Genomic DNA, 21,003 nt, shown 5'->3' with positions numbered 1-21,003 from the left:
GTCCGTGACCGGGGATAAAAGAAATGCCTCAGATTTCATTGTCAAAGCCAGATGGACAATATGCTAGTTTGTGAACAAATAGAGAAGAGAAAGAAAATAAAAAAGGATTTCTTTTGATCTGGACCCCACATCTGTGTGTTTGGTCATCCTTGTCCAAGAGAAAGCCTTCAGTTTTCTGTTATTGTCCCACAGGGATCAGATATTATAAATATGTCCACGCTGTTTGTTTTTATTCAGTCACTCAGTGGCCTTCATCATTTGTCTCTCACATTTGGCAGGTTGATAATGACACCATCTGGAACGAGTCGCACACTTCAACGGCGTCACGCATGGCAGCAGGCAGCGTGGTGGAGCTGGCCGTCAGAGTGGCCAAAGGAGAGCTAAAGGTGAGGAACAGAAAGCTCCACACGTCCATCTGTCATCTCCAGATTACACCTCCTAAAAGTGCAACGTTTGCCTCGTCCCCAAGTTTACATTTCATGTATTTTGCAGTTTTTTGTTTGACTCACCCGTCCTGCTTCAAATAGGCCCTCTACTGGTTTTGGGATTGTCCCTGTCCTGTAGTGTGTTATTTAGGTTTTTTGTATATAAATGGTCTACAAAGGCTAAAATCCCTGTGCTCCATCTAGAGGGAGTTTCCCTCCCGCACACTCCCCCCCTGCCTTCAGCTTCTATTGGCTAGCGCTCCAACACATAGTATGTGATAGGCTAAGGTGTGGGACATCGCGTAGCGGTTGACCAATCACAACATAGCCGGCCAGCTAGCCAATGAGAGCAGACTGGGCTCTGGTTTCAGACAGAGGGTGAAAAGAGGTGCTGCAGCACAGGCAGTATGAGAAAAATAAACTAGGTTTAACGGATGTATTTTTCAAACAATTTACCACGGACTCAATGTACTGTTTGCACAAAAAACAATGTGTAAGTTAAAGTACACAATAACATTTCTCCAAATGTATTTCTATTATTTATCACTGTCAAAGCAAGTAAGAACATTTCCTGCACCAACCATGTGTTCGCTAAATGTAGGTTTTTTTCAAGTGGAATGCTGGGTAATTCATTAAAGATTTGACATTTTACCCTATTGCACAAGTGTACACTTTATAAAGAATATTTGTACCACCATACCGTGTGTCAGACAGCCCTTTCCGATGGGGAATTGAAGCCGTTATCTATGATGTCTTCAAAGCCACAAGACTGTAGGACAAAAACCTTTACCCTCTTTGGACCAGGAGCTGCTGGTCTACCGCTTACTTGATCACTTATTTTGTTTGTGTGACTTAGTGTTTTAAAGGGTAAGATACACCAGAGTATTACTCGTCCCACTAGCCCACTTCAAAGAAAAGGTCCAGGAAAGAGTTTTCCTGTCTCATCGTGGCTTTCCTTTGCTAAACATGAATTTATTCTTGTTTTCTTATTCAGATTGGTCAAAAATATGATTAACTTGAAGCTTGTAGCTTCAAACCACACAGTACTAACCTAAAGAAATAACAACAAAAAGACGATGTAAAACAAGGCAGGCCACTAAAGCTCAGTCTATACCGAGCAGTGGTCGAACACAACCACAGGATCAACCACTCCACTTCAGAACAGCTGTTTCCGAGCTATACATATGGCAGGGAATGTATACTCTATACTTATTTACAATGCAACATAATAAGTAACTTGAATGGCCTCCACGATGCATTGTCTTTACATTGCAAGATGTCATGTATTTGACCTCATGTTTACTCAACCTTTTATGCTTTTAATTTTAGGCTCTGGGATAATATAACATGTTGTTTTTTTGTTTTGTTATTAAATAAATATATAATGATCCACCTTTAACAATAAGATGAAGTTCACTCTTCATTTTCTTCACTGTCTTTAAAAAATAAAAAAGGAAAGAAAATTAAGAACTCGGTGGTGGAGTGACAAAAATGACAGCTTAATGTCATTCTTATTTTTGGGCAGGCTATGGCTCAGTAGGCTTAGTGGTTCAATTCCCAGCCCCATGTTGAAAGGTGCTTGGGCAAAATGCTTAACCCCTTATTGCACTAGTAGCCCTATCTACGGTATTGAAGTGTAGCTAAGTTACATAATAATAATATAAATTATAAGATTTGCAGTCATACTGTATGTGAACCGTCAACAATAACAAAGAACCTACAGCATGTGTTATTTTAGTTAGAATAAGTTTTTTGCCATTTAATTACAATGGTTTTCCGTTATATTATTGAAATGTATTAAAGTGCTCATAAGCTGCTTCAAATACAACTCCATCAATATCTAAATAATATTTGAATATGTGTTTTCTTTAATGAAGATTGGTCTTTATTTGTGCGTCAAACTTATTATGTTCCAATACATCATATAAGCCTTCAACTTTGAAAGAGCTTAGTTTCTTACCAGCTTAACTTTGTATCCTGTCAAACATTGATTAATAGAGTCTTCTTCTTCTTCTGCACAGAACGGCTTTGCTGTGGTCAGACCGCCAGGGCATCACGCAGACCCCTCCAATCCTATGTAAGTGTGTGTGTGTGTGTGTGTGTGTGTGTGTGTGTGTGTGTGTGTGTGTGTGTGTGTGTGTGTGTGTGTGTGTGTGTGTGTGTGTGTGTGTGTGTGTGTGTGTGTGTGTGTGTGTGTGTGTGTGTGTGTGTGTGTGTGTGTGTGTGTGTGTGTGTGTGTGTGTGTGTGTGTGTGTGTGTGTGTGTGTGTGTGTGTGTGTGTGTGTGTGTGTGTGTGTGTGTGTGTCACTCACATGCTCATCCCCGCCGCAGTGCTTTGTTCTTCACTTGCTGCACTGTCAGCAGCTTCTCTGTGGATGATACTTATGATGTGACAGAGAAAAGGGACACAATAAGGAAGATGAACAGTTTTTTTGTGTATGTGTTTTCCCTTTGCTATACTTTTTTATATTCTTCTTACTATTTATCAGTTCAATCATGTACAACTACTCTACTGTTTGCCATTTCACATTAATGGCATAATATACATTCGTGGATGAATGCTCTGCTGAAGAACAGTTGTGGGCAACATTAAAACAAAATAAGATTTGTAAAGCTATCAGACACATCAGACAGCCAAAGCTTAGTCATCCAGTATTCCTGACTGACTGTACATCCCTCTTTCTATAATTGAGCAAAAAAACAAGACATTTAAAAAAGACATTCAGCATTTTCTTTTCTCAGTTAAAGGTATACAGTAGCTGTTGTTATTCTGAGGTACTTAAGTATATGTCCTGCAGTAGATGGTGGTCTGCACGCCACAAGTTTGGAGAAATAGACAGTTGGTTATAGCACTGAATAATATTACACTGGCTGTAGTTAAGTCCATCATACAATCATACTTTAAACAATCTAAACTATCCTTTTAAAGTATTTGCTTTCTCAATCACTGCCTTCAAACTTCATCCTGTCTTTCTGTGTCCATCAGGGGTTTCTGTTACTTCAACTCTGTGGCCATAGCCGCCAAGCAGCTCCAACACAAGCTCAGCGTCAGCAAGGTCCTCATCGTGGACTGGGTGAGTAGGCCTCTTGCTGGAGGCTTCACTGCTGTTGTTTATACTGTGAAATCAGAGATCCTATATTTGTCCCACAGTAAAATGATTCTACATTTAACATATCATAGTGTTGGAGTTCAGTGCCTTGTTCAAGGGCACTTTGACAGTACGTGGTCTTGAACCGGCAACCCTCCGGTTCCCTAGACTGGTCCCTTTGAACAAAGCTGCTGCTTCCCTAATTTGAATGTATCTTCTTTGGTATTGCTATGTGTAATATTCAAATGTGTTCCCTCTTTCTGTTTGCTAGGATGTTCACCATGGAAACGGCACCCAGGAAGTGTTTTACAATGACCCCAGCGTTCTCTACATCTCACTTCATCGCTATGACGATGGAAACTTCTTTCCTGGCAGTGGGTCACCAGTGGAGGTGGGTGTTGGCCAGGCCACGTTGTAGTCCTTCGTTACAGCTGACATGGGAGATACATATATGTATTTTGATTAAACAATTGCCCTGCATGAATAAAATACAACATGTGTTTTATTTTGGGTTCAGGTTGGGTCTGGAGCAGGCCAGGGCTTCAATGTGAATGTGGCATTCACAGGAGGCCTGGACCCCCCCATGGGAGATGCTGATTACCTCGCTGCATTCAGGTACAGCCAACAGCTCTGTTCAAAACACTGTATTCATTTCAATCAGGCGCAAAAAAAAGAACAACTTACACTTCTGCCAAACTTTATGGCTGTGTTTGTCTTTCTGTCTCTGCATTTCTAAACGTTAGCCCAAAAGTTAACCCAATAAACATTGAAGCAGATTATCTATGTTTGATGATTGTGAATTATAATGAGTTATAATGAGTGAGCGAGTAATCGCACAATTCCTCTGTTTTCCTTCACACTGAGCCACAACAAACACAGGTCGGTGATCAGAGGCTCAGCGACATAGCGCCTCTGACACACTTCCTGCGTAATTAATAATCCTCCTCATTTGGAGAGCATGTGTCTGGCGCTCCCTGTTTCCAATAACTTGCCGTAAACGGTCTCCAGTTCCCTTGTTTGACAGACTGCGGATCTTTACTTCCTGTTTGTGGGTTGGATAATTGTCATCAGGGTGTGTTTGGCTCCAATGAAGTTTCAGCAGTGTGGGCTCTTTGGTCGTCTGGTGCATGACCGCAAGCTTACTGGAAAAGTCGCAGACGTACAGTAATGGGGGTAAATGTGCGTATGCTCACAAGAAGGCATATGTTTATATACAGTAGCATACTTGGGGACCAACACACAAGTTCACACACATGCATAATGTGTGGGCCATGATCTTAAAGCCTGCGTCACACTGTCCCGAAATTGACACCAGATGGACACACGATAAAGGAAATGTTCAAATTCGGCTCTGATCGTAACAACATCGGGCCATTCGTGAGGGCATCTTAAGCCATCGTATGACCACCGGTGGAGTTTCTCAGGCTCCGGCAGCAACTTCGTGAGCGGTGGCAAAATCTTTGGCATGCCAAAAAATTGCCGAAAGACCTTGCGAAGGTTCATTTTCGTGTTGAATTCGTGTGTCCATTCTGCCCTTCGTAAGGCCATCGTGAGGGCATCTTGTCAAATCGTGTCATCTTCGTCTTTACTTCGTGTGATCATCGGTGCCATCGGGCATTTTTCGCCTCAAGAAGACAATACGAAGGAAACAAGAAGCTGCCCGATTGTCTTAGGAAGGCAACACGACTACGTGAAGCCCTCGCAATGCCGTCGTGTAGCCATCGTATTATATTACAATTTGTGTTCTGTGAAACTGAAAAGGATATTACATTGTTTTTGTTACTTTCGTTGCAGTTGTATGTCTTAAATGTAATTTAGGTTAACTTCCTGTTTTATTTAGATGCTTTTATTTTTGAAGGCGAGTTTACGCTGTTGACAGGAAGTTGTTGTTGTTATGGAAACAACATTACAGCGTGTGTGGTTCGGGTGCCATCGTGTGGCCTTCTGTAGGCATCGTACTTGCTTCGGCTGTTGCTTGGCTGTTGACCAAGTTCGGTGCCATCTTCGTGCGAAATTCACAATTCCATATTCGTGTGTCCATCTGGTGTCCATTTCGGGACAGTGTGACGCGGGCTTAACAAAATGATGACATTGAAAAATAAGTGAGCATCTTCAACAATGATGCCCCTCTGTTAGGTCCCTGTTAACCTCATATAATACACCTTATGGGCGTCTTTGTTTTAAAAAGTGGTGGAGATACTTTTTCTACACCAAAGTGTTTGATCGGCGCACATTTTAGTATCATTTCATCATCAGTAGGCTAAAGGGAAAATAATTTTTTAGCTCTCTTCATTTTTTTTGACAACTAGTGCAGAGCCTGTGCCCCACTACTGCACAGCGCCGACTGATGTTTCCTTTTCTATTTTCTAATTCAATGTTCTAATATTACATGTGTCACACGTCTAAATCGCGCCACTTGAGTCTCCAGAAATACACCCTAAAGTGTCAACAGACCAACTGTTCTCAAACATGTTCTCTTGTGCAAATAATTTATAATGTTTTTTTTATACTTTTAGGATTTATTTTTTTACATATTATACTTTTGCAACGTATTTTGGCCAAGTTCGGCAATTTCAAAAAGGGGTGGCAACATGTCTCCAGCGTCCCAAACGTGAATGACACCTATGCTTCACATGATCACTACCATCCAGTGTGAGATTCATTCAGACATACAACTGCTAATTTGAAGGCTTTTAGATATGAAAAAAGTCAGAAGCAGACCTTCTTTCTTAAGTGTTCCTGAGCAAAAACACTGATTCCCTCTCAGGCCTGTTCTTTTGCAGCGTGAGCCTGACCTCTGACTTTTCCGTGCTAGACATTCCAGTGAGAATAATTCTAAGCAGGGGGGGAATGCACCCAGTGTTTTTGAGGGGGAAACAATTCACCTCCATGGCAGTGTCGTGGAATTTTATGCCAACACTAAAAATGTTCTCTGTAAAGCTGGAGAAAAGGGTTTGCATTCTTGTTGGGTTTTATAAAAGAGAAGACTAATATTGATCTGGCTGGTAAAGACCAAATCCCCAAAAGGTTATATGTATATAATGTCACTTTTAGTGCCAACTGGATGAAAAACACAAGTTGGACTAGATATAATCTTTTTAGATGGATAGTTTTATATCCACAAATTCAGATTAAAATCTCTTCCTTCCTGTTTGTGCCTTAACATCAGAAGTGAACAGGAGAGTTTTAGAACTAGGTAATGCTGGAATCAGTGTTTTGTTTTCATGGTGAGAGACCTTCCTTTAGTTTTGGACGGTGTAGAGTTTCTGTGTTTCTCCTAGAGGATATGTTTTGTAGGTTTCTGTTTCATATCATGACAAAATACTGTAAAAAAACAGTCTCCTAAGTAATCAGATCTGGGGAGAGTTGAGCGGGATGGGCCTCCTAGTGCAATGGAAAACCACAGAAGTGATTCAAAGTATCATTTTTAATGCCCAATGCATGGCAAGATCTGGATCTAATATTAGTTCTAAGTCATTCTCTCTTTGTTTGAATCTGCCTTGAGCCCCAGATGGTGAGAGTTTACCACAACACTTTTTCATAGTTCTCTGCACAGATATAGAAAATAAAACCCAGTTTTAAAATGTGATGCGAAAGTTGAGATCACAGATACCAGGGTAATCCCGAGCTGAATGACATTGAAACTAAAATATTTCAGTAAAAATAAAAATGCTATATACATATATATAGAAACAACTAGACACCTCAGCAGTTCTGGGTCATGTTATGCCTTTATTGGATTTAAAAAAAAATCAAAACACAATCATTTTTGTTGATTAGAGGGTGCATCTAAGGTGGACTTGAACAGAGCATATTGTGATTACATGGTCGGCACATTTGCTGCTGAAGGCAGATTACAAATGTATTATAGGAACATAAGAGGTTAAGTACTAATAAATGCGTTGGTTTGACAAATGATGACATGAAAGCATAGTGGTGTAAATCAAAATGGAGTTAATCTATATGAAAAGTCGTATCAACTGCAATAATGTTAACATGCAAAGGCAAACTGTAACATTTACTTATGCTAAACTTCAACTTACAGTACTTTTTAAAATATAAACATTTTTAAAAATACTTAAGTTAGTCAAAAAAATAAAAAACGCTGTAAAATAAAGTATAAATGAAGCAATAATGCTTGACACAACTGCTTGGTGTATATAAGTACTGTCTATTATTAGCAAGTAAGTATGTGATCATAATAATAGGAAGACCTAAGCAAACAGGGACATAAATGACATTAATGTAGCAATTTGATATTCATTAAGTAAAACAAATAAACAGTTTAGTTTAAGACAAATGAAAAACACATGTTTTAATGCAGGTTCTTGTTCAGAAGTCAGCACAGAGCTGACATAATCTCTTGTTAGGTCATATTGTGAAGCCACTTTGCCTTAACCCTTCAAAAAGAGCATTTTCCCTTTGATGCAGTCAAAATCCAAACGGCCCCCTTACCTCCCACCTCCCAACAAACACTTATGCCTCCCCTTTGTAATTAATAAAGTTTGCAAATGCACAACGGTCTCTCGAAGTAAAAGCCATTGAATGGATTACATTTTATACGTTTTTGAGTGCTCCGACTTCAGAGGGGAACTTTGTTGCATTTTCACCTTATCCTTCACTCTCACCCTGCCCCCCCCCCCCCCCCCCCCCCACTACTTCTTTTTCCATCACCCCGACCCTCACCACCACACACATCCTCCCTCTTCCTCTCCTCCCTTGATTGATCTTTAATAAGCGTTCCCTCCTCTCCCCTGCCCCCCCTCCGTCTTTCCATTAGTTTGTCTGTAGTTGCTCTCCGTGGGGGGAGCGTGGCAGCTTTAATGGGTCTACAGGGGAGGTGGGTTTTCTGCGGTTAGGTGTGTGTGCGGGGATGAGTGGAGTGTGTGTGTGCTCTGTTTCATATGCACAGGGCTACGATAAAGTTTTTTATGGATTGTAATGACTTTATGAATCAAAACTTAATACACCGCCAACAGGACGACACAAAAATTGATTTTTTTCTTGCATGTGTGAAAATGAATCCATGTGTTGTATACATCACTGTGTATCTGCGTGTGTATGCTCATGCTGGAATGTGTTTGTGTGTTTTATCTCTGTTTCCTCATTTATGTCCATGAGCTCATGTTGTCCATCTGCATGCAGTCAGGGCTGGGTGTGTGTGTGTGTGTGTGTGTGTGTGTGTGTGTGTGTGTGTGTGTGTGTGTGTGTGTGTGTGTGTGTGTGTGTGTGGTGTGTGTGTGGTGTGTGTGTGTGTGTGTGTGTGTGTGTGTGTGTGTGTGTGTGTGTGTGTGTGTGTGTGTGTGTGTGTGTGTGTGTGTGTGTGTGTGTGTGTGTGTGTGTGTGTGTGTGTGTGTGTGTGTGTGTGTGTGTGTGTGTGTGTGTGTGTGTGTGTGTGTGTGTGTGTGTGTGTGTGTGTGTGTGTGTGTGTGTGTGTGTGGGTGTGTGTGTGTGTGTGTGTGTGTGTGTGGTGTGTGTGTAAGGAGGGGAGGGAGGTCTCCAAAGTCCCCAGGCAGAATAATGAAGTTAAATGGATCCCAGATGGACAGTTTTTTCCTCTTTTCTCTGTGTTGTCAATGACGTGAGGAGAGTGACAAGCCTCTAATGGGAAACAGACTCACTCACTCCCACTTTGATCTCTGCCGACAGCATCGCGCTGCAGAGTCAAGCCTCCCTCCGCCGCTCTCTTCCTAACAACAATAGCATTAAGGAAGTCTTCTGTTTGAAGTCCACAAACAACACTGAGTAGCAACAGCACTGTATAAGAGCTGACTTGTGTAACTTAAGGCCTGCACAGCTTTTCCAACACAGAAACAATAGACCTTTGTCGGCTGCTGAGTCAAGCATCAGCCAAACTTTTTTAGATTTGACCATGAATTTGTCATCTTAAGAAGGAAGAAGAAGTTTGGAAATGCACAGTTGGATTTGGCAATATTTCACTAAATATTATGGACAGTCTTCACAAGCAAACTGATTCAATGAAACCAAGTTAAAGTCTATCAATCAGTGACTTATAAATCAACTAAGATTTACAGCTCATTGTATTAATATTATATTATGTTCTTCAGTTAGGTCCATATTTGACTCTTGTAAAGGGACAGTTTGGATGTTTTGAAGTTGGGTTGTATGAGGTATTTATCCATAGTCAGTATGTTTCCCACAGTAGATGGGCTGCAGAAAAAAATGTTTGCAGCCTGAAAGAAAGGCCCACCATATAAAAGTTTTAGTTAAGGCTATATTTAAAATATTTTCACTGCCGTCAGACAGGCACCTCATCCTGCTATCTATGCTGCTGGCAGAAAAAACCAACATGAGAGTTTCTGGTTTACCGCTGCCTCAATGGGTTTGTTTGTTTCTGTTATTGTGTGACTTTTTGGATGCCAAACTAACCAAAGTCACAACATAACACAAATAAACTAGCTGAGCAAGGAAGCTAGAACGTAGATAACAGCTTTACTTACCCAGCAGGCTGTCTGATGGCAAGGTCAATTGTTGGAAATATTCTTAAAACTGCAAAGTGTACACTTTAACAGCTTTATTTAGGTAGATAAAATACATGTTGCTGTTGCCACTCCACAGCAGTCGTTGAATCATACCAGCACAGAAGCTAAGAAGCTTACATTTCTTTTTTAGAATCTTAGAGACTATATTTAAGACATTCACTTGTTTTGGAATTTGTTATCCCGTCACTGCATAGTTTTACTAAGGTATTCTGCTATTGCTTTTTATATCACGCCAAGCAAAAATGCCAGTTTCCTTTACAACTATTCTTTGAGTTGAGCTCTATAATAAGTCTCATAATGAAGAATAAAGAAAACTACAATACACTCAGATTTAGTTTTTCCATGGAGCAGTGTGTGTCTGACATCTTGTGTTATATGTTATACTGTATGTAGTTACAGCATGGAGATCACACACATGCAGTTTAACAGATATTACTTGTCAAATCTAATTGGCATACATAATGGTACAAATTACAATAAAATAACACACTTGCTCTATTGTGTTCATTTATTTATTACTGGAATCAAACTCTATTGGCAGCAATTAGGAAGTGCAGCAACAACAACGTTTTTCAGTGGCCTATATTTGTGTTTGTGTGTTCCCCTTCAGGTCCGTAGTGATGCCCATCGCCCAGGAGTTCTCTCCGGACGTTGTTCTGGTGTCGGCTGGGTTTGATGCCGCTGAGGGAAACCCCGCTCCTCTGGGAGGATACAAGGTCTCCGCCAAATGTAAGCACGGCTCTCCACCACCGCCTATCCTGCAGACTTTACCTCCATCTCGATTTCAGCAACAAGAACTTTAAGCTGTTGTGGTTCACTATTTAGAGATATTAATAGATTATTACAGCTCCTGTCAATCACAGTGCAAGGCTTTTACCTTAATTGGCTGCATGACTGATGGAACCATAATTACAGTCATCAGTTGTTGGCATTTTAGCTGCGGGAGGATCCACAAGATAAAAATAGACATTTGTTTTCTTAGAGTATTGGAAATTATAGCGAGACTCGTTTTGGTTAGTCTTAAGTAAGTGTTCTCATGATGCAGTTGACCTGCCAAACTTTTTCTACTCTGCTTTTGCATGGTTTACAATTTGTGTTAACATTTGTGTGTGTGTGTGTGTGTGTGTGTGTGTGTTTGCCAGGTTTCGGCTTCCTGACCCGTCAGCTGATGTCTCTGGCAGGGGGTCGTCTGGTTTTGTCCCTCGAGGGAGGTCACGACCTCACAGCCATCTGTGACGCATCTGAGGCCTGTGTCAGTGCACTCCTGGACATACAGGTAAAGCATGCTGGGTAATGGAGTTCTATTTAAATGTTTGCTTTAGATTGACATGTTTTACTAACCTTTCCAGGGTTAGTGGTATTTGCAATTGAAGATAATATGGTTTTCAAAAGTTTTAGGCAAGGACAGCTGGAAAAAAAACAGGTATTGATCCAAGACTAATTGAAGTTATTCCATATCGCAGGAGTAATCCTTTCCTCTGGAAAACTAAAAAATTCAAGTTGGGAAGTCGGAACTTATGGACACATTTTTGAAAATGTGGATTTTCACCATAGTTGCTTATTAACTCAAGTATCTGTATTTTACTGACAGGTTATTAGCAGTTTTAATAAATGATACCTTGCTGTTTTTCTATACATATACAGTTGGTCCTGATTACAATATAATATCACTTTTATTAACATGTCTCCTAAGTCAGTATAACCAAGCTTTTAACCACTTTCAAACATGATCCAGAATAAAAGATTATCTTCAATGCTGCCTCTCTGTATTGTAGGACCCACTGTCAGAAGAAGTCCTCCTCCAGAAGCCCAACGCTAACGCAGTGCGCTCCCTGCAGACCGTCATTCAGATACAAAGTAATTAATCACTCTTTTATTTGTGAACATTCTTGTGAATTCCCCTGAGTTTCATGTTTATTTTCTTCCTTCTCTCTTTTCTTCCTCCTACCCCAAACCCCTCGAAATCGACATATATACGTGATGCTGATATTAAAAACATGATCTAGTCCTGTTTGCATTACAACAAGAGTAACCTGTTTCTCTGTGGTTGTTGCAGGTCAGTACTGGCAGAGTGTGAAGGCCTACAGTGGATCAGTGGGTCTGTCCTACCTTGCTGCAGAGAGGAGAGACTGTGAGGAAACTGATGCGGTCAATGCTCTGGCCTCACTCTCTGTGGGAGTGCTGTCCAACAAGAGGTACAGCACACACACACACAGTCATAGGTTTTCCTTTTTTTACAAATGATTTTTCCTTGTCCCACCCTACTGTCTTCTGATTTGTTAGTACCTCTTTTCACATTAGAGCAGGATTAGGTTTAACAAAAATATGGTTAAACAATCAATCAAAGACAAGTATCCCACTTTGTCGCTTCATGTTGGCATTCCCAGCATTTCCCTCACTCTCTGTTTCCCCCCTCCAGCCTCCCTGACGAGCCGATGGAGCATGACAGTGACTCCATGTAGAAAGATCAGACCAATCGCCTCACTGTCAGGATTTGGGCGCCCACCTGTAGCCTTGGATCTCCTGCGCTGTGACACAACCATGAATGGGGAGCGTTTGTAATGCCACTGAGCCCCACCCACCTGCCTTATTCACACACCAACAGACACACAATGCTGAAACCCACCAGGCCGGCAGTGTGAGCACGTCCAAGCTGGCAACCACTACCTTCTGAAACCTCACCAAAGAGATATACAAGACAATGTCTTATTACTTTTGATGTCCTCTTACTGACAATGGATGGTGTGTGTGTTCAGAGGTCCAGGAACCTTAAAGGAACAGACAGAATTCAGATGTCCAGCTCTGAATCCTCCTGAAGCACTATGTACCAGCAGCCTTAACTATGCCTTAACGTAAGGACCAGCAGGTTTCAGAAGGAAAAGACTTTGGACCGTGAATTCCTTTCTCTTCACGTGAAGATACACCTGATGGATGCTCAAATATCAACAAGAAGGAAAGAATATGGAAAATAGGACATGGAGATTGTCTGTTTGAATGATGTCATTGCATGCAGTTTAACCACTAGAAGAAAATGAAGACGCAAACTGTGGTTTTGTAGAAACAAAAAAAAGGAAAATGTCCTTTTATTGCACTGTTCATTCCATAATGTGAACCGTAAGAGAAATTCCAAAACCCTGGGATAAAAAACAACATCTCCTCTGTAGATAATTAAAAAGGAGGATTTGGATGACATTTTATTCGCTCTATATCTGAGATGTCTTAAGTGAGGACACGTATCATCCTGATACTGTAGACTGTATTTCCTATGAAGTTAATCCAAAAAGTAGGCAATATTTTTCGAGCAGGATTATTTTTCCACTGCTGTTCAGTGTCTTGTACACACATGTACAAATCGACGATGACCTTTCAATGTACCACTAGTATTGAAGACTGTATATTATTGTTTATATTTGAGACTAAAGGAGCGTTCATTCCACCGTGGCACCACTGAGGACCATTCGTATTGTTCTATAGTTGCAATAATATTAATGCACTTAAAGGATATCACCCAAAGAAAACTGCCTTAAGACAGCACGCAACACAAGGGACCAGTTTGGATTCTGCTGAACTTTTCAAAGACAACCTTTGGATTTAGAAGAATATCTTGTATGCAGACTTTTGTATACCGTCTATTTTGATAATGAATGTTTTCTTTATATTCTTCAAAAAACAGCTATGGAGATCCAGGCTCTCTCTCGGTCTAATTAAGGAAACATTGTGTTTTGTTTGCAACTGTAGCAGCTCTTCCTGTCACGTTACAATCAAGCTAGACGGTGCCATGCTAAACAAGTTGGCCCCTCGTCCACACGCAGGTCACGTTGCTCGTTCGTTTGAAGAATTGTTCTGACTGCCCAGCTGTAGGGGCATGTAAGGGCTCTGCATTCCAAAAGTAAAAATAACAAGATCGTGTTTCTTAGTTTGGAGGTTTTTGTTTGAATCCATTTTTCATGCACTCTTCCTTTGACCAGGTTAGGCTTTTGATGACCAATACTTGCATTGATTAGATTAAAGCTGCAGAAAACTGAGTCAGAATGATTACATTTGACATAATGTGGCCAAAAAACAACATAAAATTCCATAATAATTCCATATCTTATTTTCTAAAAGTGAATATACACACTAAACCTCTGTAAGGAAATTCATGTTTGACTGTTCACATGGTTTTAACATCCATGATTGGATTTAAAGCAGCACAATCAGTTTTTTTTTTATCTTATAGGAAATAAAAACGGCATGTAAAAGAAGCTTTTGTAAATAGATAAAATAGCTTGAGATTAGCACAGCAAGTTAATGTGAATGGTCGCAGGAAGTGTCGGTTAGCATCCTGGTAGGAAACTGTAAGCGTTGCTTTAGTCGGACCCTGGGCATCATCTGCCCAACAGAAGGCCTCAAAGCGTTTATAGGAAGCAAAATGACAGAAGAGCTAAAACGTTTTTCCTTTGCAGAAGTCCCATTGAGAAATATTGCAGATAAAGGATTCTGTAATAGGTGTCATTTTTTGTTTGTATGTACATAGTATTCTTAACAGCAAGTGACGGCATTGAAACTAAATGCTGTGTCTATTATCCAGCAGCAGGTGCATGTTGTGTCTATGAAGTTAATGTTGAGTGTGTGTTTGTCCGTCAAATACTGTAAATGACCTCCTGTATCATATCCCCAGCACCTGTTTTTTGCCTTAAGGAGAGGCCTTTAGTGCCTCAACTCTTAATTCCCTTTAATACTGATGAAATGTGTACCTTCTCACTGTAAATAGAAACTCCAAGACCAAAATACACATGTCACACATGTGCCTTGATGCATTCAGCAGGATGTGTATTAGTGTCTCTTGACTAACTGGACTTACAGTAACTCTGTGTATCTATAAATGTGACCTTGAAATCTTTATTTCATGCTATTCTTTATTATGTACCTGTATTTTTACTGCACATTTCCTACCATGTGTGTGTATAGAAAGATTCTATTTTGTACTCTTATTTTCGTCTTTTCCTCTTGATTAAAACAACATCATTTCCAGTATTTAAGCTTATTTTTGTCTTCTTTGTCTAAACTTCTTCATATTAACTAGAAGAATAGGATAAATAATGTATTATATTAGTTTATTTGTTAACACATGTTGAAATTGAGTAAAAGAGAACATTACCGGGTGTTATATTTAAAGTACATTTTAAGAAAATCACCAGTGTAGGATTCTTCTTCAAGTGTATAGTTTGTGGAGGAAATATTCTTTACCAAAAGATTGTTGAAATTGAGTAAGCTTTACTGTTATTTTTAAAATGTTAGCCTCCCACTAACATGAATAGGCTAACTAGCAATATGAGCCGTGTTCAATGACATCCTCCATCTTGTCTTTAGCGGCAAGCTAATTTGCTCAGTAAATTCTAATTGTGCTGTTAGCAAGCAGATAATACTCTATGCTAAGTAAGTGGTCATAATTAGCTAAAGCTAGCATTAAAGCTAATGCTACTTATTATGACCACACTCAGATTTAATATTGGGCTTGAAAGTCTGGTTACACCATCTGCTATAGCATTAGCTAGCTAGAGAAAATTACTCATCTTAGTGCTTTATTTATGAATATTGTAACCGGGTTAATGTATATTGTGGGTATCTATATCACATTTATTAAATTGTGTGAATGGTAGGAATGACAAGCTATGTGTTCAAACGACGCCTTTTCAGTCATAGCTAGTGTGTTTATTTTCAATGTCTTAACCTATTTCCCATCCATTCCCTGTGACGTTAGCGTAGCATTGATCCCAGCTGTGAAGTCTGTGAGCAGTCAGCTGCTAGAAACCTGGATCCACAGAGCAAGCACACTTCTCAGGTCTGTGAACTTTTAATATTTATTAACGAGCAGATAACTTGTCTACTGACAAAGAGGCAGAAACTAAAACTGAATTGCACTGTTACAACATTAGACCTATGCGTAGCAAAAATAGATTGTTTCATTTAAACATTCTGATAAAATAGCAGTTCAATACAGAACATGAACAATTTCTTTGTTTTGTTATTAAGACAATATTCACCTTTACATTTATAACTTGTACATCTTTGACTTCACATCATTTCCATCACAACTCCACTCCTACCTCAGCAGAGGTCTAATCAGATCAACTGGAAACCCCCTTTGTGTTAGCAGTCTTGCAGCTGATTTTTGAATTGTTTTGCTCATTTAATGAAAATAATGCACATTACGGCAAACTCTTCGACCAAAGCATTCTGCATTTTTGAGAAGAAGATGAGCAACGGTTGAAATCAATGTCAAGTAACATCAAATGTAATATAATGCATATTCAAGCCATTTTATTGATCAAATCTATACTATATTTAAGTGAAACCCAAGCATATTCAAATCTGTGAGACTCAATCTTAGTCACTCATTTAGGTACTAATGTGTCTAACATTTCCACAGTGTTGATTAAAGAACACAGCTATATCACAAGACAAGTACAAGTTATTTTTTATAATTTGAATAATAAAATATGGCCGGCAGTTTATACCAACTCTGATAACGGCTGTTATGCCACAATGTAACTGTTCCTGTGGGTTAACACTGTGAAAGCTTTAATGATCTAACTCCTGCTAAAGGATACGCAACAGTAAAGCTGGCTGCAGGCCAGTGTAGCATAACTGCAAAGATCAAACTAAAAACTATGAATTTGGGCCCAAACAGGCTATAAATATTCCTGGAGCCTTTAATTGCACATTAACTTGTTCTTTTTGGAGGAATTAACTGTTCCTGACTGACCAGGCAAAGGCACACAGACCTCATTAAAAAAAAGACCGGGGGAAGGAGGAAGGAAGGGAAAACAAGAGGCAGTTTAACAAGAGAGACAGGAGACAAAGAGGGTGTGGCGCTAGTATAAATCTTTGCACCGTTCATCATCCACTTTGAGCAAAACAACAAGAAACTTGTGAAAAAGTTTGAAGACAGTTTTATTTTTCAGACAAATGATTCATGTTGCATTACTACATCTATTTTGTTCTGCATGTGATATCCAGTCATGCTGTATCAGTGTCACTCCACACACTGTATATTCTTCAAGTAATTGCTCCTTAAAAACAAAGCCTTGCTTTGATTGTAAACTGGTGAACAAGAGATGAACATACATTCTGTCAGAGATTATAGTCTTGCTTCAACTGCAGGTGAAGTCTCTTATACAGTGACAGCTCATATATAAGTTTCCTTTTATTATATACAGGGAAAATAGTGATAATCACAACATTTAAACAATAAAAAATGTCCAGCTATTGTCCAGCTAAAGCTCTTTGATGGTTTAGTTTGTCCAGAAATGTCCTCTTGCCCCATATCTGTCTGCATCCTGATCCGGATGCCTTTTGATATTCTTGTACACTCCTTTTCTCCCTAAGTGAGGTAACTAAAAAGATTCCATTTGTATCAAAGTCCAAATGATTGAACCTTGATGGTAGCATGAACACCAGAGAAGATCACAGTCACTTTATTCAGCAGCTGGAAAGACAAAAAAGACAGACTGCTGATGAGTTTTTAGACTTATAATTTTGAAATTGATCCTTGTTCCAAAACAACAAGACATCAATGGGGCAATGACAATCAACGAGATTTAATTTCATATTTCCAAGTATAACAACAGGAAGAAAAAGCACATTGTCTTAAGTAGTGTCATCTATGGAAAAATAACAGCATTTTTTTATTCATAACAAGCTAGAATTAATACACTAATTCAGAATACTTCTTGATTTAAATATAATAATACAAGGTTATGCATGCGCATTAAACTGGTGTTCAGTATTGACATATATGGGGTGTTGGCAAATGCAATTCAGGTCATTAATGTTGCCAATTTCCGTATCAGTGGTAAAAAAGCAAAAAGTAGCTGTCATACCTAATCAGTTATTATCCAACTGCTGTTTTGTGCATAAATGCACAGGGGCCCAAAACTTAAATTATTTTGAAATGTCAAGTGTCCTCTAACATGTCAGTGGATGTTGTTCCTCTGAGACCACACTGTGCTTACTTTGAGGCTCAAGTCTTCATTAGTGTTCACAGGAGCTGGAAACATTAGCTACCTCCCTGGGACATGCTAATGATAGGTTGCAGGGCTTAATGCATATTGGCAATGAGCGAAGAAGTGGTTTGTCATGGATTTGTATCGAAACAAACAACATGTCATCTCTTTGGAGTTTGCTCCTTTCATAGGAATTGAAAGCTAAACTCTGTAGGTGATGTTCATTCGATTGAATTCGGATGTTCTTTTTCAAACCCAGACATTTAGAATGTGTGTGTTTCTGCATGGGTGTGTGCATAGGGCTACACCTATAGTTGTGCACATTTGTGTGTGTATAAATCAGCTCTCACCTCCTCCATCACTTCCAGTGGTTTATGGGAGCCCAGCAGGGAGCCACATCGGGCTCCTCTTTGATGGTGACACGCATGATTCATGGCTTTTCGAGACCGTTTGTTTTCATTACGCCTCCTCGTCAGCTCGCAAGCTGCATCACTGTTTCGTGCAACGCAGGCACATTTGGGCCAGAATGAGAGGAAAGAATTTCAAGAGGAGAGTTTTTTTTGGCACTACTAGAAACAAAGGGGCTTGGTTTGGGTACGGAGAGAAGAAACTTAAATCGGGACGACGGCTGCCCTGCCCACTGCTGCTTTTTCCACCAGTGCTTGGGTTCAGAGGTGGTCAGGGAATCATGATATGTCTTGGAAAAGTAGGAGTTGAAGGCTTGGAAAAGTCAAAGGTCCAATCTCTGTTGGAACATCCAATTTTATCTTTCCAGTTCTTCTTTTCTTCTAATCCCTCCTCTGCATAGTGGCTCTTTATATAACACAAACCCTGCTAGCCCCAGGCTGAAATAAAGTTCAAATGTGTCTCCAAGTATGCATACCTATGAAGATGATGATAAAAACGATGCTAAAGGTGGAAGTTATGATGATCAAATCTACGGACATGACACATGAGGTCAAGTTACAGAACCCGAGAAAGCCAGGAGATTGAATGTTACTATCTGTCACCTGTCATGTCCTCCTTTGGGATTCATGTAAACAAAGCACAAACGTTGTAAAAAAGAATCCTTAAAAAAGCTTGGAATCATACGCTGAGCACAATGTCCCTGTTCTACTTCTCTTGAATTCTACTATTGGCATACTCAAGCAGTAATTGCTGCTTTAGGCAGACAACATACAGAAATACAACAATCCATCTGGCATGTAGCTTGTCAACAATAGTGGCTTTAAAATCAGCTTCTTCCTACTGCAAATGTCAATGTCAATAAGTCTTTCTGACATCATTGAGGCAAACCGAAGAAGTTGATGTGATAAATAGTCCACAGGTGAGCTGACACTCCTCCGCCCCTTTGCGTCAAGTTAGAGTATTTCCTTGTCAAGTGTAATTCATACATTTTACGGCAACAGTCAAAAGATAACCCTTAAAAGGGGCTAGTGGCCAGCAGACATGGATGACCAGGCCCCCTCCATCCTCCAGACCGAGAAGGCGTAGCTCAGTCTCTCGTGGGCCAGGTAGTTACATCCAGCCATCTTGGTGTCCATCTCGTCATTCTCCAGAACCTTGTACAGAAAGTCGATGTAGCGCGACGCCAATTTAAGGGTCTGGATCTTGCTCAGTTTGTCAGAGGGGAGTGTTGGGATTATTTTACGCAACGATGTGAAGGCGTCGTTCAGAGATTGCGTACGCTGTCTCTCTCGGATGTTGGCTATCACCCGCTGCCCGTGAGGGTCCTCCAGACTTCCGGGACTCAGGCCAGGAGAAAGGGACGGTGCCGAGGAAGGTGACCGATCTTGAGGACTCCTCTTGGGTCTTTTCGGTCTGGTTAGGGTGAAGGTCTGAATGTCCTCCCCTGGCTTGACCTTGCCATCGTGTGCAGATGTAGTCGGAGTTGTAAGTTGATCATCCGCATTTGAGCCCGTCTGCCGTTTACGCCCGGTGACCCCAGGTGTTGCTACGACAACAGGGCAGGCGTTAGAAGGTGGTCTTCCTGTGTTTTCCTCGCTGGAAACCACCCCTCCCTCGGGGTGGTCATCATTGGACTGCTCCTCCTCTCGCATGATTTTCTGTCTTCTCTTGGGACTCTCAACCCTTCACTTTTCTGAATATCTCCAGTGCTTCTCTCTTGCCTTCACTATATCTTTCTCCACTCCCCCCCTTCTTCCCTCACTGTTTTCCTCCTGTCTGTTTGTCTTCAGGGAACTCCCCCTGTTAAGTTTCTCCGGCCTTCTGATGTGTTGTTCTTCTTTTCCAAAAGTGATCAGCTTTGCCGAACATGCCAATTCGAAATGGGTAGGTAATCAGCACTCGGCTTTGGATTTCCACATTGCCTCTTCATCTACACATGTGGAAACGTGCCAATGGTATCTTTCCAGCTTCTGTCAGAGTGCACTGCATCGGCAAATCCAACCGTTCTCATGTCCCGCTCCTGTGGCTGCATGTGAGACAACAGCAACCTGAATCTGACTTTTTAAAGGGAGGGAACCATGAAACGTTCAGCTTCCCTCCCATCTGAGTCACCGATTGGTCCGGAGAACTTTTCTTGGACAGCTGAGCTGAAGACAACAGGAAGAATGAGCCATAAGCGATTGGTCGGATTAAAGAGACGAGGCGGAGACAAAGGTGCGTCGTGCAGCCAACCAAATCGAACCCTCGTGACGCTCGCTTCTTGTCAGAGAAGTTGCCCAAGTTTATAGGTTCCAGATTTCCTCCAAGGCAAGACGCTACCATCCCCCATCTCGCTGCCTGGCTCTCCGTCCCCCCTGCCTCCACAACTCAGCCCCATCATCAAGTATAGTTCAGAGAAAAAGAGAAAAAAAACTGTAAAAAAAAGGATCTCCACAAATGTTTTTGTTTCTGGGTTGACAGTCATATCACTTTGTTCTGCCTTTATAAATAGTGAAACGTGGTGATTCTTTAACACGTAACATTTCATCTACATGTTGTAATGGTTAAATATGTGGGAAATAATTCTTTCATGGTTGATATTGTGGTTCTG

The 21,003-nt window shown here is 40.5% G+C and overlaps 2 protein-coding genes across 7 annotated transcripts in view; one reads left to right on the top strand and one right to left on the bottom strand.

Annotated features, from left to right (window-relative positions):
* Positions 1 to 15,033, top strand: part of hdac7a (histone deacetylase 7a) — an 81,854-nt gene extending 66,821 nt beyond the window's left edge. For all 6 annotated transcript variants that reach the window (XM_034145096.1, XM_034145094.1, XM_034145097.1 and 3 more), the window contains 10 exons: positions 279 to 386; positions 2,447 to 2,502; positions 3,412 to 3,499; positions 3,786 to 3,905; positions 4,032 to 4,129; positions 10,628 to 10,746; positions 11,160 to 11,293; positions 11,793 to 11,874; positions 12,074 to 12,212; positions 12,437 to 15,033. In XM_034145096.1, coding sequence (XP_034000987.1) covers positions 279 to 386; positions 2,447 to 2,502; positions 3,412 to 3,499; positions 3,786 to 3,905; positions 4,032 to 4,129; positions 10,628 to 10,746; positions 11,160 to 11,293; positions 11,793 to 11,874; positions 12,074 to 12,212; positions 12,437 to 12,479 — 987 coding nt within the window. In that variant the 3' untranslated portion in view covers positions 12,480 to 15,033. The remainder of the gene's footprint in view (positions 1 to 278; positions 387 to 2,446; positions 2,503 to 3,411; positions 3,500 to 3,785; positions 3,906 to 4,031; positions 4,130 to 10,627; positions 10,747 to 11,159; positions 11,294 to 11,792; positions 11,875 to 12,073; positions 12,213 to 12,436) is intronic.
* Positions 15,034 to 16,942: 1,909 nt separating this feature from the next.
* LOC117494369 (twist-related protein 2-like) lies at positions 16,943 to 20,400 on the bottom strand. Its single transcript, XM_034145243.1, has 2 exons — positions 18,356 to 20,400; positions 16,943 to 17,488 (listed from the first exon to the last, which is right to left on the bottom strand). The coding sequence occupies exon 1, from the start codon at positions 20,063 to 20,065 to the stop codon at positions 19,439 to 19,441; it is 627 nt and encodes a 208-aa protein (XP_034001134.1). The 5' UTR covers positions 20,066 to 20,400; the 3' UTR covers positions 16,943 to 17,488; positions 18,356 to 19,438.
* Between the last annotated feature and the right edge of the window lie 603 nt (positions 20,401 to 21,003).

Source organism: Trematomus bernacchii, unplaced genomic scaffold, assembly GCF_902827165.1.
Source record: "Trematomus bernacchii unplaced genomic scaffold, fTreBer1.1, whole genome shotgun sequence".
Taxonomy (NCBI): domain Eukaryota; kingdom Metazoa; phylum Chordata; class Actinopteri; order Perciformes; family Nototheniidae; genus Trematomus; species Trematomus bernacchii.
The sequence above is the reverse complement of the archived record's forward strand: the minus strand, read 5'-3'. Positions and strand labels throughout refer to the sequence as shown.

Coding starts and splice junctions, on each gene's coding strand:
- LOC117494369 (XM_034145243.1), bottom strand. CDS start 20,065: ATGCGAGAGGAGGAGCAGTCCAATGATGACCACCCCGAGGGAGGGGTG.